Source organism: Corapipo altera, unplaced genomic scaffold, assembly GCF_003945725.1.
Source record: "Corapipo altera isolate COAL_440 unplaced genomic scaffold, ASM394572v1 74, whole genome shotgun sequence".
NCBI lineage: Eukaryota > Metazoa > Chordata > Aves > Passeriformes > Pipridae > Corapipo > Corapipo altera.
The window spans coordinates 2,872,840-2,889,718 of record NW_020884934.1 but is presented as its reverse complement, the minus strand read 5'-3'; the positions used below and the strand labels follow the sequence as shown (position 1 = coordinate 2,889,718).

The window sequence follows — 16,879 nt, the reverse complement described above, 5'->3', positions numbered from 1 at the left end:
TTCTCAAACCTTTGCCTGGGGGTCTGGCAGGGGGACTCATGGATAACTCGTCCCGTGGGAGTCTGTGAGATGAACAGGGGCCAGCCTGGTATGTCTCTGGTTTTTAAACCATGTACGTGTGTCCAGGCTATTAAACAAGCTAAACAAAATCATTTTACCTTCCAGGCATTTTACAATAAATACATTTCCTGAAATGAACAAACCTCTCAGATTTTGGTAGCTGTACCATGAGAGTTCTTTGTGCTTGAGTGAGAAAGTGGTCTCTTCCAGGCCACCCTGAAGTTCTTGATCCTGCAAAGGAAGTGTATCCCAAGTACTTCTGTGACAGCAGACTGGCACATGTGACGTGCTCGGGATTAAACCAACACATCCTGTGCGGCACCATCACATCCTTCCGGACGCTGTTCCTGCTTCCACCACTCATCCTCCACACCTGCCTCTGCCTCCCTTCCCAGCAAAGCCCTGGGAGCAGGGATCAAAAGTCAGATCTTTGCCTTCTCCCTTGTGTGAGCTGTGCTATTAAACAAATAAACGTCATAAATAAGGAGAATGGGAGTTGGTCCCACGATTATTTTCATGTTGGCAGAGCATCCTTTTCCTTTTATACCCCTTTCTTTTTGCAAGTTAAGAATAGCCCCCCCATCTGGATTTTTATGCTAACACAAACAGGTTCTCACTTCAAAAAAATCTCCTTTAAATAACAGCCCTGTAATATCTGAAACCCAAATATTACTAAAATAAAACTATAAAAAACAAACAACAAAAATTTAAAAAAAAAAAACCAACAAAACCCCACCAAAACAAACAAAAAACCCCAAAACAAAGCCCCAAATGAAACAAACAAAAAACCACAAGCACACACAAAAAAAACCTGCAAAATCCCCAGTTATTTTAAAACAGGCTGAAATACCAAGGAAAGCATATGCAATAACAGGCTGACTTTTTCTTTTTTTAGCCTATCAGCACTAAGTCAGGCTTTCTCCTATGACCTGACTGAAGTCAGCAGTTAACCATGGACCTGCTGATGTGGCAGGTAAACGTTAAATGCCACCACCAGCTGCACCAGAAGAGGCACCAGCACAGGAAGGTGAAATGTTTTGCTGATGGGTTCCATTCTGAAAGCCAATAACACATTTTACTGCAATATCTTAAAGAGCTGGAGATGGCAAAGGACAATGCTGTCAGGGTAATGCTGAATTTCTTTGCTTTCATGGGTTTAAATAGAGTTTTAAATTTTTAGTAGCTTGTTGTTACAGTTTTTGCAACCTGAAGACAGACTACTGCCTTTAATTCATTAGTAATTTCAACAGTTAATCAGCAAATGTCATTACCTAGAAAGACTGTAGCTCAAAGTAAAGCACACTGGAGTTAAATTCAAATTAGAACATGGACAGAAATGAATGCAGCCTTTGATCCCCTTTCCATCCAGACTGCACCCTGATGGGCACAGCTGGACAGGACAGAAATCGAGAGAAGGCAGCGGTCTCAGCCGGGTAAAAGGATACTGTCAACTCATTAAGTCCTCAAGTTGAGTCAATTAAAAAAATATATTCACTGGGTTCTTTCAGAACTCTCATAATGTTTGCTGCAATGGATGTTTCTTGCCAGTTTTATTTTTAAAAGAGGCTGATTTTCAGGTGTTGGACCGGAAAACATACCATTAACATCTCGCAGTGGCCAAACCCGTGTTTCTGTCAGGGGAGTAGGAGCTGTGAGCCCAAACAAAGGCACAGAGCTCTGCCTGCCTGTCTCTCTGAAGGAATGTTCCTTTGGGCAGGGGAAGGGTCCAGTTCCAAACCCCCTCAGCACAGTCATATATTTCAGTAAGACAGGATGCAGCCTCTTTCCAACTTGAAAACAATATGTACTTTTTACTCTTCCAGTCTGCAGAACAGAGGGGGGTTTTTTGCCCCCTTTTTTCCCTTGTTCCCATACAGCAATGTTGTTAGACCCCTCATATATGTCACACAGACTGGAGAATCCGTGACACAGACCAGACTCACCACGGAATGATCTTGCCTTGCCACTTTCCTGAGCTATGCACGGGCTGGGTCACCTTCCCTGCAAACACAGGGATGCTCCTGGCACCTTCCCACTTCAGCTTCGATTTAGGAAACCTCAATCCAGTTCTCTCTGGGACCATTTGGACTAGCTGGAACCAGATTTACCAGTTCCAGTTGACTCAGGAAGGCCTGATGACCGCGGTGGTTTGTCTGAGGGTGAGATCTGCGTGGCACAGGGAGATACCAGGTCACCTGCACTGCCTCACCGTGTGCTCACACTGCAATTTCTCTGGTGGCCAGGTCAGGAGGGGACTTGTCCTAAACTTCCTGGTACTTTTAAACATTCTGGGTTCCCTCCCAGCCCCTGTTCATAGCACAGCAGCACAACCACGCTGCCGTGGCATTGCACAGGGGAAGGGAAGGGTGGCAGCTCCAGTTTAGCTCTTAGGGATGTGTCATGCCAAAATCACCCCAGCTCCATCAGTTCAGGCAGTGGGACATGGTCCTGTGTCCCTACACCTTCCCACAGGGGACCAAACTGCTCCTGGGATAGTGTTTGGTCAGAGGACATGCACACTCTTGTCTTAGGTGGCTGTGTGCTGTAATACTTGTAAGTGAATCCAGTGCATGCAATGAGTGGAAATTTTCAATCCAAACTATTATTTATGGGCTTTGAAGCTTTCCCTTCTCCAGTTTCTGCCTACTGGAGCAGTGTTGGATTTCTGTTTTGTCTGAAAGTTCGTCTGAAAACATATATTTCACTGAGCATGGTGGTGTGGAGCCAGTCCCAGGGTTCTCAGCCTTGGAACCATGCTGTATTTAGGAACCAGGAGTACATTTTGGAGGGGCTAGTGGGAAACTAAGGGAGCCAAAGAAGAGCTTAAAAAGCAGAGAGAAGTGTGTCTGCCAGCCCTCTGGTGGGAACAGCGGCTCTGCCTGGGGCGGGATGGGATGGGAGCACAGCCCTAGGCCGGCTGGTGTCAGGCTGGTGTCAGGTAAAGCTGCGTCTCGAGGGAAGGTTTTGCTGACACAACTCACATCTGCTAAGGGTGCACTTGGCTCCTTTTTTATTTCGAAATATTCCCTAACGCAACTATGCGCGGGCAAAACTTGAACACGTGGATTATCCCTCATCCTTGCTCTCCTCCGCTGCCGTTTGCCAGTGCAGCCTCCAGCTGGGTGGAACGAGGCTGCGAGGTGACAATGGCAATGTACTCGTTCCTTCTCCCTCCCCAAGAGGTGGGAAGATCGGCCAGGAAAGGGAAGATCAGTCGGGAAAGGACAGTCCCATGGACGCGGATGGGAGCCCAGGTCGTCTCCTCGCTGCCAGGAGGGAGCATTTGGGGGATGCAGGCTGCGGGATGGGGGGGGTGGGGGGTGGTGCTCAGCCGGGATCCCGGCTCTGCCGGACAGGAGAAATAAGACGAAGCCGGCGGCGGGAGAGAGGAGCCGAGAGCCGGGAGGGAGGAGATGGAGAAGCGGGCGGGGAGGGCGCGGAGCGAAGCCGCCGGAGCAGCGGGAGCGGTCGCGCCTTTCCCCGAGGAGGACTCGGACGTGCTCGGGGAAGGGAGGTGGGGAAAAGCAACACAAAAGATACTCCCGGACAGCAGAGCCACATACAGAGCGAAACTGCGGCCGTGCCCGGGGGCGGGAAGCCCCGAGTTAATTCCGGGGGGCGGGGAGCCCCGGGTTAATTCCCAGGAGGGCGATGCTCCGCAGCCCCGCGCTGGGATGCCGGGGGCGGGCGGGGAGGAGGGGGCAGCCGGGTTTGCAGACACCCAGATGCGCCGGGTCTGGGTCGCAGCTGCTCCCGCCGCGTGCGAGCGCATTAAATTACCGCAAAATTCAAACTGAATGAGAGACTCTTTCCCCTCCCTCCCTCCCTCCGCCAGTCCCTCCCTCTGCTTTTCCCGGTCCCTCCTCCACGCGGGCAGCGGGGCAGCAGCAGGAGAAGGAGGAGGAGGGACGGAGGGAGGACAGAGGGAAGGAGGGAGGGGCGGCAGCAGCAGCAGCAGCCGCAGCCCGGGGCACCTCAGCCCCTCCGCCGGAGCCTCCGCCGCTCTGCCCGGAGCAACTCGGGTGACCGCCCCGCGGGCCGGGGGCAGCGGCAGGGGAAAGGGCAGGGGGACAGGGGACAGAGCCGGGCATGCCGGCGGCGGCGGGCGATGGGCTCCTGGGCGAGCCGGCGGCGGTGGCGGCGGGCGCGGAGGGGCGGCGGGCGGCGGCGGACGGGGGCTCGTTCCTGGCCGCCTGGCTGAGCGCGGCGGCGCCCCGGGAGCGGCTCCGCGACTTCCAGCACACCAAGAGGGTCGGCAACTACCTGATCGGCAGGAAGCTGGGCGAGGGATCCTTCGCCAAGGTCCGCGAGGGGCTGCATGTGCTCACCGGAGAGAAGGTACCGCGCCCGCCCGGGAGACCCTCCGGGGGGATGCTGTAGGGGGTGGGGTGGGAAGGGGATGGGAGTGGGGGTGCTGGGTCCCTGCCGGACGGGGGGATGGATGAGCCTCCCCCGGGACAATGAGCTCCCTGGGGAGCACGGAGGAACCCTCCCGGAGGACGGAGGAGCCCCCTGGGGAGGAGGAGACCCCCCGGAGGATGGAGGAGCCCCCCTGGGAGAATAGAGGACCTTTCCCCGAAGGTGAGCCCCCGGAGGACGGAGGGACCCCTCTGGAGGATGGAGGAGCTTCCTCGGAGGATGAGCCCCCCGGGAGGAGATTGGAGAAGCCCCCGGAGGATGGAGGAGCCCCCCCGGAGCTCTCCTCGGCGCCGTCCCCCAACTTCCCGCTACCGGCGGGAACCGGCGCTTCCCCCCGCACTTGCAACCTCGCCTTCCCCTTGGAATAATACTTCGCTTGCCTTGACTCGTCTTCCTTTTTTTTATTTTTTTTATTTCTTTTTTTCATTTTTAAATTTTAATTTTATCTTCCCCCCCTCCCCACCCCCCCTTCCCCCCCCCCCTTCCCCCGCTTGTTTATGGGGTTTTTTTTGTTTGGCTTGGTTTCGGTGTTGGGTTTTTTTGGGTGAGAAATGTGTTTTCCGTGGTGAGGCTCGTGCTGCTGAGGACCCGTCGCTGTGTTTAGTTTAGTCGCGACATGTCGCGTGTGGGTACATGCACACGGGTGCTCGTCGGGCACCGGGGCGATGGGAGATGCTGCGGTGCCCGCAGGACGGGGCACGGTCCGGCCGTCGCAAGTTGCTGGCACAGTGCACGGCAAATCTCTCTGATGATGGGATGCACACTGGATGGGTTTTTCCCGGAGTGCTGGTTAGAAAAGTCTGCTCAGAGTCTCTGCGTTTAGTTTGTTATACAGAGCCCTTCCATGGAGGGTTTTGCCCATCAGTCAGGACGTGGCGCAGCGTTATAAGGAGTAGAAGGGGCTTGGCTGGGCAGTAAACAGAGCAAGGACAAGCCCCCCGGGGTCCCCTCGTGAACAGTTGTGCTGCTCTTGTTTAGCAGCACAACTTGTAAGTCCTGTAGGAGCAGCTGGGGGGGCTCAGCCTGGAGGAAGGGAGGCTCAGGGGGGACCTTCTTGCTCTCTGCAACTCCCTGACAGGAGTTTTTAGTGAAATGGGAGGCAGGCTCTTCTCCCAGGGAACAAGTGAGGATGAGAGGACATAACCTCAAGCTGTGCTGGGGAGGTCCAGGTTGGACATCAGGAGGAATGGAAGGGGTTGCTAAACATTGGCAGGGGCTGCCCAGGGAGGTTTGAAGTCCCCCATCCCTGGAGGTGTCCAAGGAACGACTGGCCATGGCACTCAGTGCTCTGGGCTGGGGGCAAGGTGGGGATCGGGCACAGGCTCGACTCAGTGACCTTGGAGGGCTTTTCCAACCTCAGTGATTCTGTGAGCTATTGAATTCTGCTTCTCCTGTATCAGCCCCTGAACAGACAACGGTGTCCTGTCCCCAAAGCAGGTTGTTACTGAAAGCTCCCTGGACCAGTGGGGCTGTGCACATGTAACTCCCTCCAGCTCCAGCAGCCCTGGCACTGTGCTGCTGCCAAGATTGCACCTTGGCAATTGCATTCTTGTATTCTCTGGTAGTTATTTCCTTCTTTTTTTTTCATTCCAGTAAATTTGTCACGGAGTGGGAATTAATATAGAGCTCTGAATCTCATCTTGAGAAAAATGATAAGGTTGGTGAATGTTATCATATAGGAATGCAAAAAAAAAAATGTTGCTGTCCTCTGTTACCAAGCGTGTGCTTCTCCTTGGCAACAGAAACATCCAATGATCCGCCAGTTGATAAAAGGCACATGCACACACACGTCCTCCCCACCTCCACGTTTTGGGATTGCTACATTTATCTCAGTCTGTTAAGAGGGGAAAAAATAAAAAGACTCACCACACGCCCCTCTGTCTCAGCTCCCGGGCCTGCTGCTTGGGTTGGGGTTTTTTTTCCCTTCCATCTCTTGAATAACACACACTGTGACAAAGTGACAAGCAGAAACTCAGACGAGTCACGCTTCCTTCCTGCTGAGCTGCCGTGTCCATCTCTGGACAGGCAGGATGGTCCCAGAGCTGTGTCTGACCTGAGCATCAAAGGGAGCTCTTGCTGTCAGTGGGTGAAAGATCACTCACATAGTTTCAAATTCACTAATCAAAGGTCCGGCTTCCCAGAAAATTTAGTTTGAGATAATGGGTAGGAGATAAGGGTTATCAATGATTTGCTTCGGGTGAGGTCCTCCCTCAGTGATGATCCTCCCTCTCGGTGGAGGGGTGAATGCTTTCCATCCCACATGGGGATTTCACCCCTGATGGACATTGGGCTCTCCTGGGCATGTTCCTTGCCGAGCTTCCACGTGGCCCCCAGCCAAAGGCAGCTGAAACGTGCCCAGACTGGCTCTGCCTCTGGGCTCTGCCTCGCGGCTGCCGGCAGCTCTGCCCACCGGCAGCTCTGCCCACATGGAGCCCACCACAGGCGACGGAGCTCTGCCTGGGAGATGGGGGAGAGAAGGAAAACATCTGCTCACCCGGGCTCCTTCCTGCTGGAAGGAGAGGAGGCTGGGACTGAAAGGGTGTAGCAATGGGATTGGGAGCAAAAGTGCCAGGCGCTGTGAGAGTGGGGACTGTCTGTCGGCAGCAGGTTCTGTTGGAACAGGACCTTGTACATAAGGAATGTTTTATTTCCAGAGTAGCATCCTGGTACATGCAGGGCCACATCCATTACTAAGCTGTGTTTGTAGCCTCTGAGAAATCTCGGTGTAAAGCAGCCAGGGTGCTGGGAGATGGGTCTGACAGTGCCAGGTCGGAGCCTGAGTGACAGAGATGCTCAGCACAGACACCTCCTCCTTCAGACATCAGGTGACTGGAGTCAGCCTGGAGTTAAGGGAGCTGTCTGAGACATGGCAGCAGCAGCTGCAGGTGACAGTTCTGTCATCCCTCCATCCCTAAACTTGTGTTGTACCAGGAGGGAAAATCCCCCCCTCTTGCTCCTCCCGAGGCTGGAAATATCACTCCATAAGGGCTGGTGCTGTCCCCTGTTCCATACCCTGAGTCACAAGTTGGCTGTGTGCAGCCTCCCAGTCACTCGCTGAGGGAAAGTTGATCTGCAGGAGTGTGCACTCACTGCTCTCCCAAGTGGAGTTCAGCACAGCAGAGGGTGGAAGCACAACCGTGTCCTGCCGACAGCTCCCTGGATCAGTGGGGTCGCTGCATTTTTCTAAGCTGATGCTTTATGAGCCTGTTATTCCAGGATTAGTGCCTGCGTGTGTTTTGAAAAGGAAAAAAAAAAAAAAAAACAATCGACATCTGATTTTTTTACCTTGTAAAGCCACTGTTGAGCCAAGAACATTGCCGAAATTCAATAAAATTACCCTACGGATGTGAAGTAGAGTCTTAGTGCTGATGTCTGGTAGCTGTTCTGGCAGAGCCTGGGCCCTATGGTCACTGAAATGTCTGACTTTAGTGAGGGGAGCCCAAACAGGTTTTGATTTGCAGCAGACTTTAGCAACTCCACAGGAGTTAATGTGCATTGTTGTTTCAGAAAATGGTGTGTTTAGGAATGAAATCCGTGGATTAATGAGTCCCCAGCTAGGCTTGGATCCACTGCACTGACACAATGCATTGTACAGAATCGAGGCAGTGCAGGGTGGGTGCCAAAAATCTGCCATTACCTCACCCTGACATTACTAGAAGCTAAAAGGGTCTCGGAGAGAGCATGGGACGGTACATTCTGTGGGCCAAAAGCTGGTTGCTTTAGCGGGGCAGCTGATGGATGATGCCCTTTGAGTGACCTGTGTGGGACGGGACTCGGCAGCTCCCGCAAGCTCAGGGGGGTGAGCTGAGGTGAGATGTTTAAACCTTCCCGGTGAAGGTTTTTATCAGTGGGCTTTAAAGCACGGCCCTCCCGGTGCTGCTTGTGGTTTGTGCTGCCACAGTGTTATTATTTTCTGGGCTTGCAGAACTGATGCAATTAAGTGTACTTTAGCTGAGCACACGGGAATGTTGAACAGATTACTCTTTCCGTGGCTTTTGAATAGAATATCGCAGCCTATAATCTGACATTTTGGGGTAAAGGGCTGATTTGTCAGCTTGGCTCAGGCAGTCTTTATTGCTAATCCTAAGGAAACATCGTTCCTCTGCGAAGAGCAAGCCAATTTAGCTTTAAATTGTGGCTCTGGAGCCCTGCTGAGTGAGCTGTATTCGGGTAACTTTGGGAGCTTGTGCACAATATGCCCTTGGATTGTTCCAAGCCTTCTGCTGGTGTCTCAGGAGGGTCAGTCACTGGGCAGAGGGAATCAGGCAAAGGCAGATATCACAATATAGTGATTTTTTGCACTCTTAGGCAGCTGAGAGTATGCTGCCATCCCTGTGGTGGGGTGAGGGGGGGCTCTGTCAGCAGAATGAGTAATTGTGTTATCTATTATGTTATTTCCTGTGGATCCCAATAACTGTGCAGCACTGTGGAGTGACAATGTATTGACAATATATTGAGCCCAAGTTCCTGTAAACAAACCCGAGCCAAGATTATACTCAACTCCCTTTTTGGTGTAATCTTTGGCACTAGAAAAAAAGAGTCCTTGAGGCGAATTGGATCGTTTGATTTCTCATCCACCGCAAGCTTTGTTTATCACTTTTTTTAGCACTATTGTTAAGGTGGAACAAGGTACATTTTTAGTCACAGTTAATCAAGTGGCTTTCTGCAACAGTGGGAAGCAGTGGCTAAAAATACAATTTTACCAGTTTCTTCTATGAAGGCAAAGCAATTAATATTAAAAGTGGCCTTTTCATAGAAGAGTTCGCATTCAGAATGTGTTCCTGTATTAAAAAGCGAAGAAAAAATAAAAAGAAGAGGTATGTTTGGGCCCCCTGGAGGAGCTGGGGTGGGTGGGTGGGCAGAGCAGCCTCCCTGCAGAGAGCTGGAAATGCCTCTTTGCATCACAGTGTTAATTTTGCCTTGATAAATTCACTGGGACTTAAGGGAATGGAGACTTGGTCGCCAAAGGCCTTTGGGTGTGTTGGTAGGGGAGATCTTGCCCTGTTGATGCCCTGGGTAACCCTTCTTCCCTTGGGGGAATAGGGGAAACCAACTCTGGTGGGGGCTTCCTATTAAGGGCTTCTGGGCTGGGGCTGTCAGCCCTGTGTGTATTCCAAAATCCAGCAGTAGTCCTGGTTTAAAACCTGGGAAAATGGGTACAGACTCATGTACAGTTCTAGGTTTTTTACCTTTGTCAGAGATCTGAGTTTTGGGGGCCCCCAAGTCACTTCATTGCAAACAAAAGTTGAGTTTCTAAGGTGCCTGCTGGTTTTTCACTTCGAACCTTTCCTTTTTTTTTTCCTCCCCTAGGTATTGTAGGGTTGCAGATAAAACTGGGAGACCTGAAATTCCTTCATTGTTTTCAGGGGCTCTGAGGGTGAAGCTGCAGGATTTTAATTTGAAATTTGATCTGTTATTTATGTTCTTCCACCAGTGATACTTGTACATCAGTTTCCTGGATGTGTTTGTTCTGTCACTCTTAAATGTTTAGTTAGTAGTTCTCTCCTTACCTGTTTCTCTACATACTTTCAAATATTTATCTCTATCAAACAAACAAAAAAAAAATCTTGTTTTGAAAAGCTCGGCAAATCCACAGGGTAGCTTTTTCCCCGAATGCTGTTCACCTTCATTAACAGCTGCCAACTGTTGCACCTGGATGCTGTGCCACTCTTAATTACACGCGCTGAGGAAAGAAAAGGAGGGTGTTTCTTGCAGCCTGAGTTTTGCCATTTTCTTGCTGCCCAGCGTTTGCTCTCACAGCTTTGGTGCTGTTCTTCTCCCAGAGGTTTGTGTCTGTGTGTGCAGATGCATGATTTGTACTGAAGCTACTAAACATAGGCTGTTGTGAACATATGATGCTCCAGGAAATGATTTGGAGAGTCATGGTTGCAATGGCACTCTTGAGGACTTCGCTGGGAGTGGGATCAGGAGACAGGTTGCTGTGTCATCTTAGCATTCCCTGAGAAGTTATGGAGCTTGCAGGAGTTTGGCATAAGGCAGAGTGAAGCTAAACTGCTGATGTGCTCCCACCTGCTCGCTTCCACTGCTCATGGTTCACCTGGAGAATAACCAATTGCACTGGTTATAAAGTCACACTCTTCCCCCTATCCCTGTCCCGTGTTGCACACTGGGTGTAAGCAGGAATGAGCTTGGGAAGGCCAGAGAGCCTGTTCATTAATGCAGTCTGGCTTCCAGGAAGATTGCCTTAATGTTTTCCAGCTGTGGCTTGCAACTTGTTCTGGGATGAGCTGAATGGATGCACATGTGGCAGTTCCTTATCCTCTTGAGATAATCTGCTTTCAAGTCTACATTCAGCAGTTTTAAGGATGTTGGTAACAGTGTGTGTCAGCAATGTGCTTCTTTTCCTGCAGACTCCCAGCTTCAGTGGCATATGCAGGGTGGAAGGAGTGTTTAGGTTGAATTGATACCAGGTGTGGTTCTTCCATCTGGGTCCGTGTGTTTGTTCCTGCAAGTTTTGAATTTTTACCGTGTTTAATGATATGTAAAGCTGTATGCCTGTTCTTGTAGGCATGTGTTACCCATAAATGTTCTGGTAATTAAGGATTGCAGTGTCTCCTCTCACACCAGTGACCCGGAGAACGCTACTGCAGCCTCTTGGTTTCAGCAGATGCAGCACGTCTGTGCCCCTCTGCCCTCCTGAGCTGTTTGTTTGCCTGCAGTGGGGAAGATGCAGGGTATTAATGAGCAGCACTTGCTCTTCACAAGGATATAACCCCAGCAGGGAAGCAGTCGTGAGATGGTGTGACAAACCTTCTGGTGACTGAAGTGTAGCAGTCTGCCTCAAACCCAAGCTGTTGTGTTGTATGAACGGTGGCATAAAAATGAGATGAGAGTTTATGTGCTGACTGCACTGTTCTTCAAGGTTATGGGGAAGCATCTAAAGCTGTCCAAAGCCAGGAACTGGGGAGATACCAGCCAGAAGCTGAATTAGGTGGATTGCAGTGTTGGTACTCACCTGGCAGCATGGGATACAACTGCACCAAAGTGAACTGGCTGGGCTCAGGCCATCCTGGCAGTGCTGTTCTGCTTGCAGGGCTGCTGCACTTTGCCTTCCTTCAGCTCCACATTGGCTCAGCCATTATTTTCTGGTAAGTTAAAGAGCAAAAAAACCCAAACCTCCCAAATCTGTGGCTCTAAAACAGGTCCTGCTGTGTTTCCCCGCTGAGTTGTCTGATCTCCTTGAGGGTATGAACCTGGTGCTGTGGGTGGTTTTGGTGAGCTGATGGAGGTCATGATGATGGAGAGAGACAGGATGGCTCTTCTGGAGTAAGAGAGAGGCCAACTTCACAAACATAGCTCTGGGGCACACACTGCAACAGAGGTCCCCCTTTCTAAGCTGGTGCAGTGAATCCCTGCAAAACCTGTGTGCTGATCTGTGCTTGGTGCTGTCAGAGAACAGGATCAAACTTCACCTTCATGGAAAGAGCCTGGGAGGAGTTTCTGTGGTTCCCCAGGGAAACCACCTGCAAAAAATTAACAGGAAGCTGGTGCTGCCCTGACCAAAGTCCCCTTTGCTGTCAGTGCTTTGCCCTGCTGAGCTCTGGGTTCAGACACCTTTGATGCTACACCTGGTGTGGCTTCTTCTCATTTGCAGGATCAGAGCTACTGGCACAGTGATAGAATCACTGCAACAAAGAGAACTAAAAAAAGCTAAGTTATATAAAATAAAGTTCCTTTACACTCTGTCTGTTGTGGATGATTGTCATGGAAACATTTTTTTCAGAGAATAAATTTATTTTCTGTGAATAATGTCCACAGAGCTGAGGGAGAGAACATATATATATATATATATATATATATATATATATAAAAAAACTTCATTGGAGACATGTTTTCCTTGGCTCCCAGCAGTTGTAAATGTTTCATCTGCTGTGTTTTAAATCACTACAAAGGAGGGTATTACCTGAGCCTCAAAAGCAGTGGCTCTGGGGTTTCTGGCTGTTGGTTTTTCTGTTCCTTAAAGCCAGAAAGCTGCTGTTGGTATTAAATCAGGGACACTTAGCCTTCCATAAGTCCAGTTCTGCATTAGATCACTAAAATGTGAAACAGGGGCTGTTTAATATGAAACACATCCCGAGTCCCTGATCAGGAAAACGGGAAGCCGTGTTAGCCGCCAGGTTTCTCCTGTAGGGATTGGTGCTGGAGCAGTGTCATTGGGTATCAGTCCTCTCCTTCTGCTTCCCCACTTGTAACCTGAGATCTTCATCCGTCTCCCTGTGACAGGAGAAGTTTTCAGCCTTGGGAAGGCAAGTTGTGGTTTATCAGAAGCAGCTGGATGGGACACAGTTTGCTTGCATCGTCTGTGCCCTTCCAAGCCTCAGGTCCCATGGCTGCCTCTTGTCCTGACAGCCTGTTAGGGGCACATCTGGGTGGAGGGGACCTCCCCTTCCCAGCAGTTGTCCCACTGGGTGGAGGGAGCCTCCTGTTCCCAGCAGTTGCCACACTGGCCGCCTCTGGGAGTAGTTGTGAGTAGCCATGGATTTCCATGGATGTGAGGTGAAGACCTTGCTGCTCTGAAGGGGTTTTCCATCTGCTTTCCGTGTGCCTGTGTGACAGGCCCTGAAGAATGTCTTCCCTGTTGGCTCATCATACTTCGAGTTCAAAGAGTTTTCCTCTGCAGAGCTGGGCATGCCAGTCCTGCCTTATGAATGGGGGTCAGAAAGCCCTTTTCTAGAAAACACTGAGAATCTGGAAAACGACACTTAATAGATATTTTCCATGTCAGTGGAAAGGCAAACCCATCTGTCCAGAGATTCAAGAGACACACTTTCTCCTTGCAGGGGATGTCTCCAGCCCAGAGGCTCCTAAGTATGTCCTTTGGAACCTCTTTGGTGCATCCTCGTGCATCTCTGTGTCTGGCTTTCTGCCACCTCTACTTTCATCAGTCTCTGCATAATCTCTCTTGACTTGTGCAGATATCCTTGGAGGCCAGGGAGGTAAAAATGTGCTCCTCTCCCTCGGAGATGCAGTTATAGCTCCCCGATTAATTAGCTGACCAGGAGAGCACTGAGGGGTTGCTGGAATTGATTTCTTTCTGCCCAAGGCGAGACAGTTCCCCACCGTGACCCACTCAAGACAAGCCATGTGTTCCTTCCCAGGGATGAGGCTGTTCTGTATTCCTGCTTCCCAGGCTGTGATCTGACCTTGTGGCATCCATGCCTTGAACAAAATCCTGCTGCTTTGGACATGCAGGGCCAAGGAAAAAATGTGGGGTTTGGAGGTTTCTTTTCAGGGTGGCTGGGTGGGGGCAGGATTGTGGCACCCCCCTTGCCCCAAAACCATCTCCCACTGATCCCTGAGCTCTAAAGGTCCAGCTGTTCCAGGTGGCACAGACGCTGGCAGATCGGGATGTGTCTGTTTGCATGATTCCTCCTGAGCTTCACGTTGGCATTCTCCCAATTAAATATTTTGAGCTTCAGTCAGCTACTGCAACAAACAGTTCCTGGACCTCAGACTGTTCCGAAGCTCTTTTCATAACTCTTCCCAAAATTTGAACATCATTTTGGAATTACTGGCACCACAACTGGATGCAGTAATCTAATAATAGTCCCCAGTGCCTTGGACAGGTGTAATTAATATCTTTTCTTGCTTTAAGAAATACATCCTGCTTATGGTTGTAGGGATTATGTTTAAGTTGGCTGTGGCATCAAGAGGATTTATGATCGTTTGCTTATCTCAAGTGCTCCTGAATACCTTTCTGCACTGCTGGATACTGTCATTATCAGGCTGTAGGGAGTGGGAAGATGTTCTTTTTATCCCCTGGCCATTTGATTCATTCTGTTCAGGCTGCTGTGGATCTGAAGTATGTGAGGGAGTGTACTCAGAGCTGCTTTCTGATTTGGAAGAGTTTGTTTCATCAGGGGCTGATTTCAGGCTTTCCTGACTGTCTGGTGTGCCAGCAGAGAGAGTGGCCTTCTGCCTGCTGAGACATTTATCCTGTACTTGTCTCTACAGCTGGTTTTGTGTATTGCTAAGCCCAAAACTCTTGGCCTGCACTGTCAGAGGCTCAGAAGAAAAGAGAATACCTTAACAGAAGTGCTACCTTTTCTGATTGCTGATTTTACTAAATATCAGAGCAAATGCCAAAATAAACCTGTATATTCAGCTATCCTACAAATAGCAGATACAAATCTATGAAAGACTGAATCTTGCCACTCAAGTGATGATATTATATATAAAACTATTATATATATATTATATTTTATATATTATTTCACAATATATTACAATGTTATAATATGTTATTATATTACATTACATATATTTTATATATCAAGAGATTATATTCCTTGTTTAACATAAAACCTCAACACTTCTCTGTGTAGCTGCTGAGCATCCTTTTCACACTGTGTGCACATGTTTAACTTAGCCTCTGTCCCCCTGCTCCATTCGTGGCAAGCAGACAAGGCAGATGTAAAAGTCTCTCAGAACTGGGTGGTACAGGCTGCAAGGTAATTTAGCAAAGGCCTAACATGGAGCATGTTACCTTTTTTTATGGTTTCAATGTGTTCAGTCTCATGGGGAGAGTTAAGTTTGTGTTCCTGTCATGTTGTCTTGTGTCACCTGTGCCTGACAGTCCTGAGGGAAGAGCTGTGATTTCTCTATGTCCTTGCTGAAGGGCACAGTTTGTCAAGTTCTGGTGTGCATTTGCTTGGATGATCCTTTTCTTTTCTGCTTTATTCCTTAAGATACTGAAACTTCCTATATAAGTTCCTTTACTGCACTGTAAAATTTGCTAAGCTGTAACAGCTGAAGGAAAGAATAAATGCTACCCAGAGAATGAAGTTGGCATTTTCCAATCCTTGGATTGAGTTGTGAAAAGCAACTTGTTACATGCCTGGCTGGTTGGTTGCCCAAACTGAGGTGCCCTTGAAGGGACTGCTGACAATTGTGCAGGCTTCGAAGTTAGGTCTGTGTAATATGATTTGAGTTGGCCACCCAAAATCACCAGTTGGTTTTGAAAACGAAGCTCAGATTTTTGTGGTGAGAACAGTGGTAAATTCAAAGCAAGCTGCAAGTGATGCCAGACAGCTATCACTGGGAGTGAGGGAGAAAAGAAACTCAATTCATTGCCTTCTTGGGCACATTAAAAAACCCCAAAAAACCCCAAAAAACTGGAGATGGACTTGCAGTACTAATGGCTGTAAAATATCTCTGTGGTCTGGCTCTTTGTCTCATTCTCCTGACAAAGCTTAAACTAAACAGTAAAAGTTTGTGAGTTTAGGTGCACAAGTCCAGATCTCAGGCCTTCCTGTTGCTTATGCCCTGTAGCCCATGGCTCTGAACCTCCTTGGCGTGGTCAGGGTGCTATCTCCAGCACGTCTGCCAAAATAGACCCTGGTAGGGAAAAAAAAAAGGGGGAAAAAAGACAGAAAAAAAGGCTGGATGGTTGTCCCTCCAACAGCTGAATACTCCTTTCAACAGTTGAAGTTGCTTCTCTTGTGGTCTATGGTCTCCTGGCCAAATCCCACAGCGCCTGCTGGATTCCTTTTCAAACCAGTTTCCTCTCCATTCAGCCAGAGCTCCCTTTGGCAGCAGCCAGCAGGAACTGCCTCCCTCGCAGTCGAACTTAGGAGGGAATTTGCAGAAAGAAACAATCCCAGTGGTTGGGTAAGTGGAGAAAGCTCTTTAAAAGTCCCCAAGATGTCATACCCTGGCTCTGCGAGGTCACGTGCCATCCTCTGTTCCCTGCAAAGTTAAACATGTTCTAACATTATTTGCCAAGCTGGGGCCACTGCTGTGAAACTGTTCCTCTGGTTGTTATCGCAGGCGTGTGACGTGAGTCATTGTTCGGGGCCTCTTGGCCTCGGCTCCTCAAACGGGTCCTTGAGAAAAAAACTGTTTTCTGGCAAACAGGAAGGCAGATGCTGAGGGGCATCTCACAGGCCAAGAGACAGCCTGTGCAGAGACCTGGAGAACCAGGAACCCGAGGCTGAACTCACCCCTGGGTGCTCCGAGTGCCAAAATCACTGCTGGTCACGGGGTTGTCACTGGGTTTTGATTCAGGTGGAATCATGATGTGTCAACAAGGCAAAGTTTGAGATTCACCAGGGAAAGTCAGGTAGGGGGATCGATGTTTTTACAGTAATGGCTTGAATAAAGCTCTTTGCATCTTGGGGAGGGAACAACCAACCAAAAAAACAGGAATCCAGTTGGCCTTCCACCAGTTTTGTGTGTTGGTGAGCTTGGATCTCCCCTCTTGACCCGGCAGTATTCTGGTTTTGTGTTCAGCTTCATCCTGGCACCCAGCACGTGGTTTCCCAGCAGCAGCACACAGCAGGCATGCCATGCCTTGAATCTCTTAGTGAAGCACAGCAGAAGTTGAAAAATGGGAGCTTTCAAAGCAGAATTCCAGCACCAAGGAGTATTTATGGAGGGT

At 49.6% G+C, this 16,879-nt stretch overlaps 1 protein-coding gene across 1 annotated transcript in view; it reads left to right on the top strand.

Annotated features, from left to right (window-relative positions):
• Positions 1–4,149: 4,149 nt before the first annotated feature.
• HUNK (hormonally up-regulated Neu-associated kinase) overlaps positions 4,150–16,879 on the top strand; it is a 45,574-nt gene continuing 32,844 nt past the window's right edge. The window contains exon 1 of the mRNA XM_027660037.1: positions 4,150–4,398. Within this exon, the coding sequence (XP_027515838.1) occupies positions 4,150–4,398 (249 nt within the window). The remainder of the gene's footprint in view (positions 4,399–16,879) is intronic.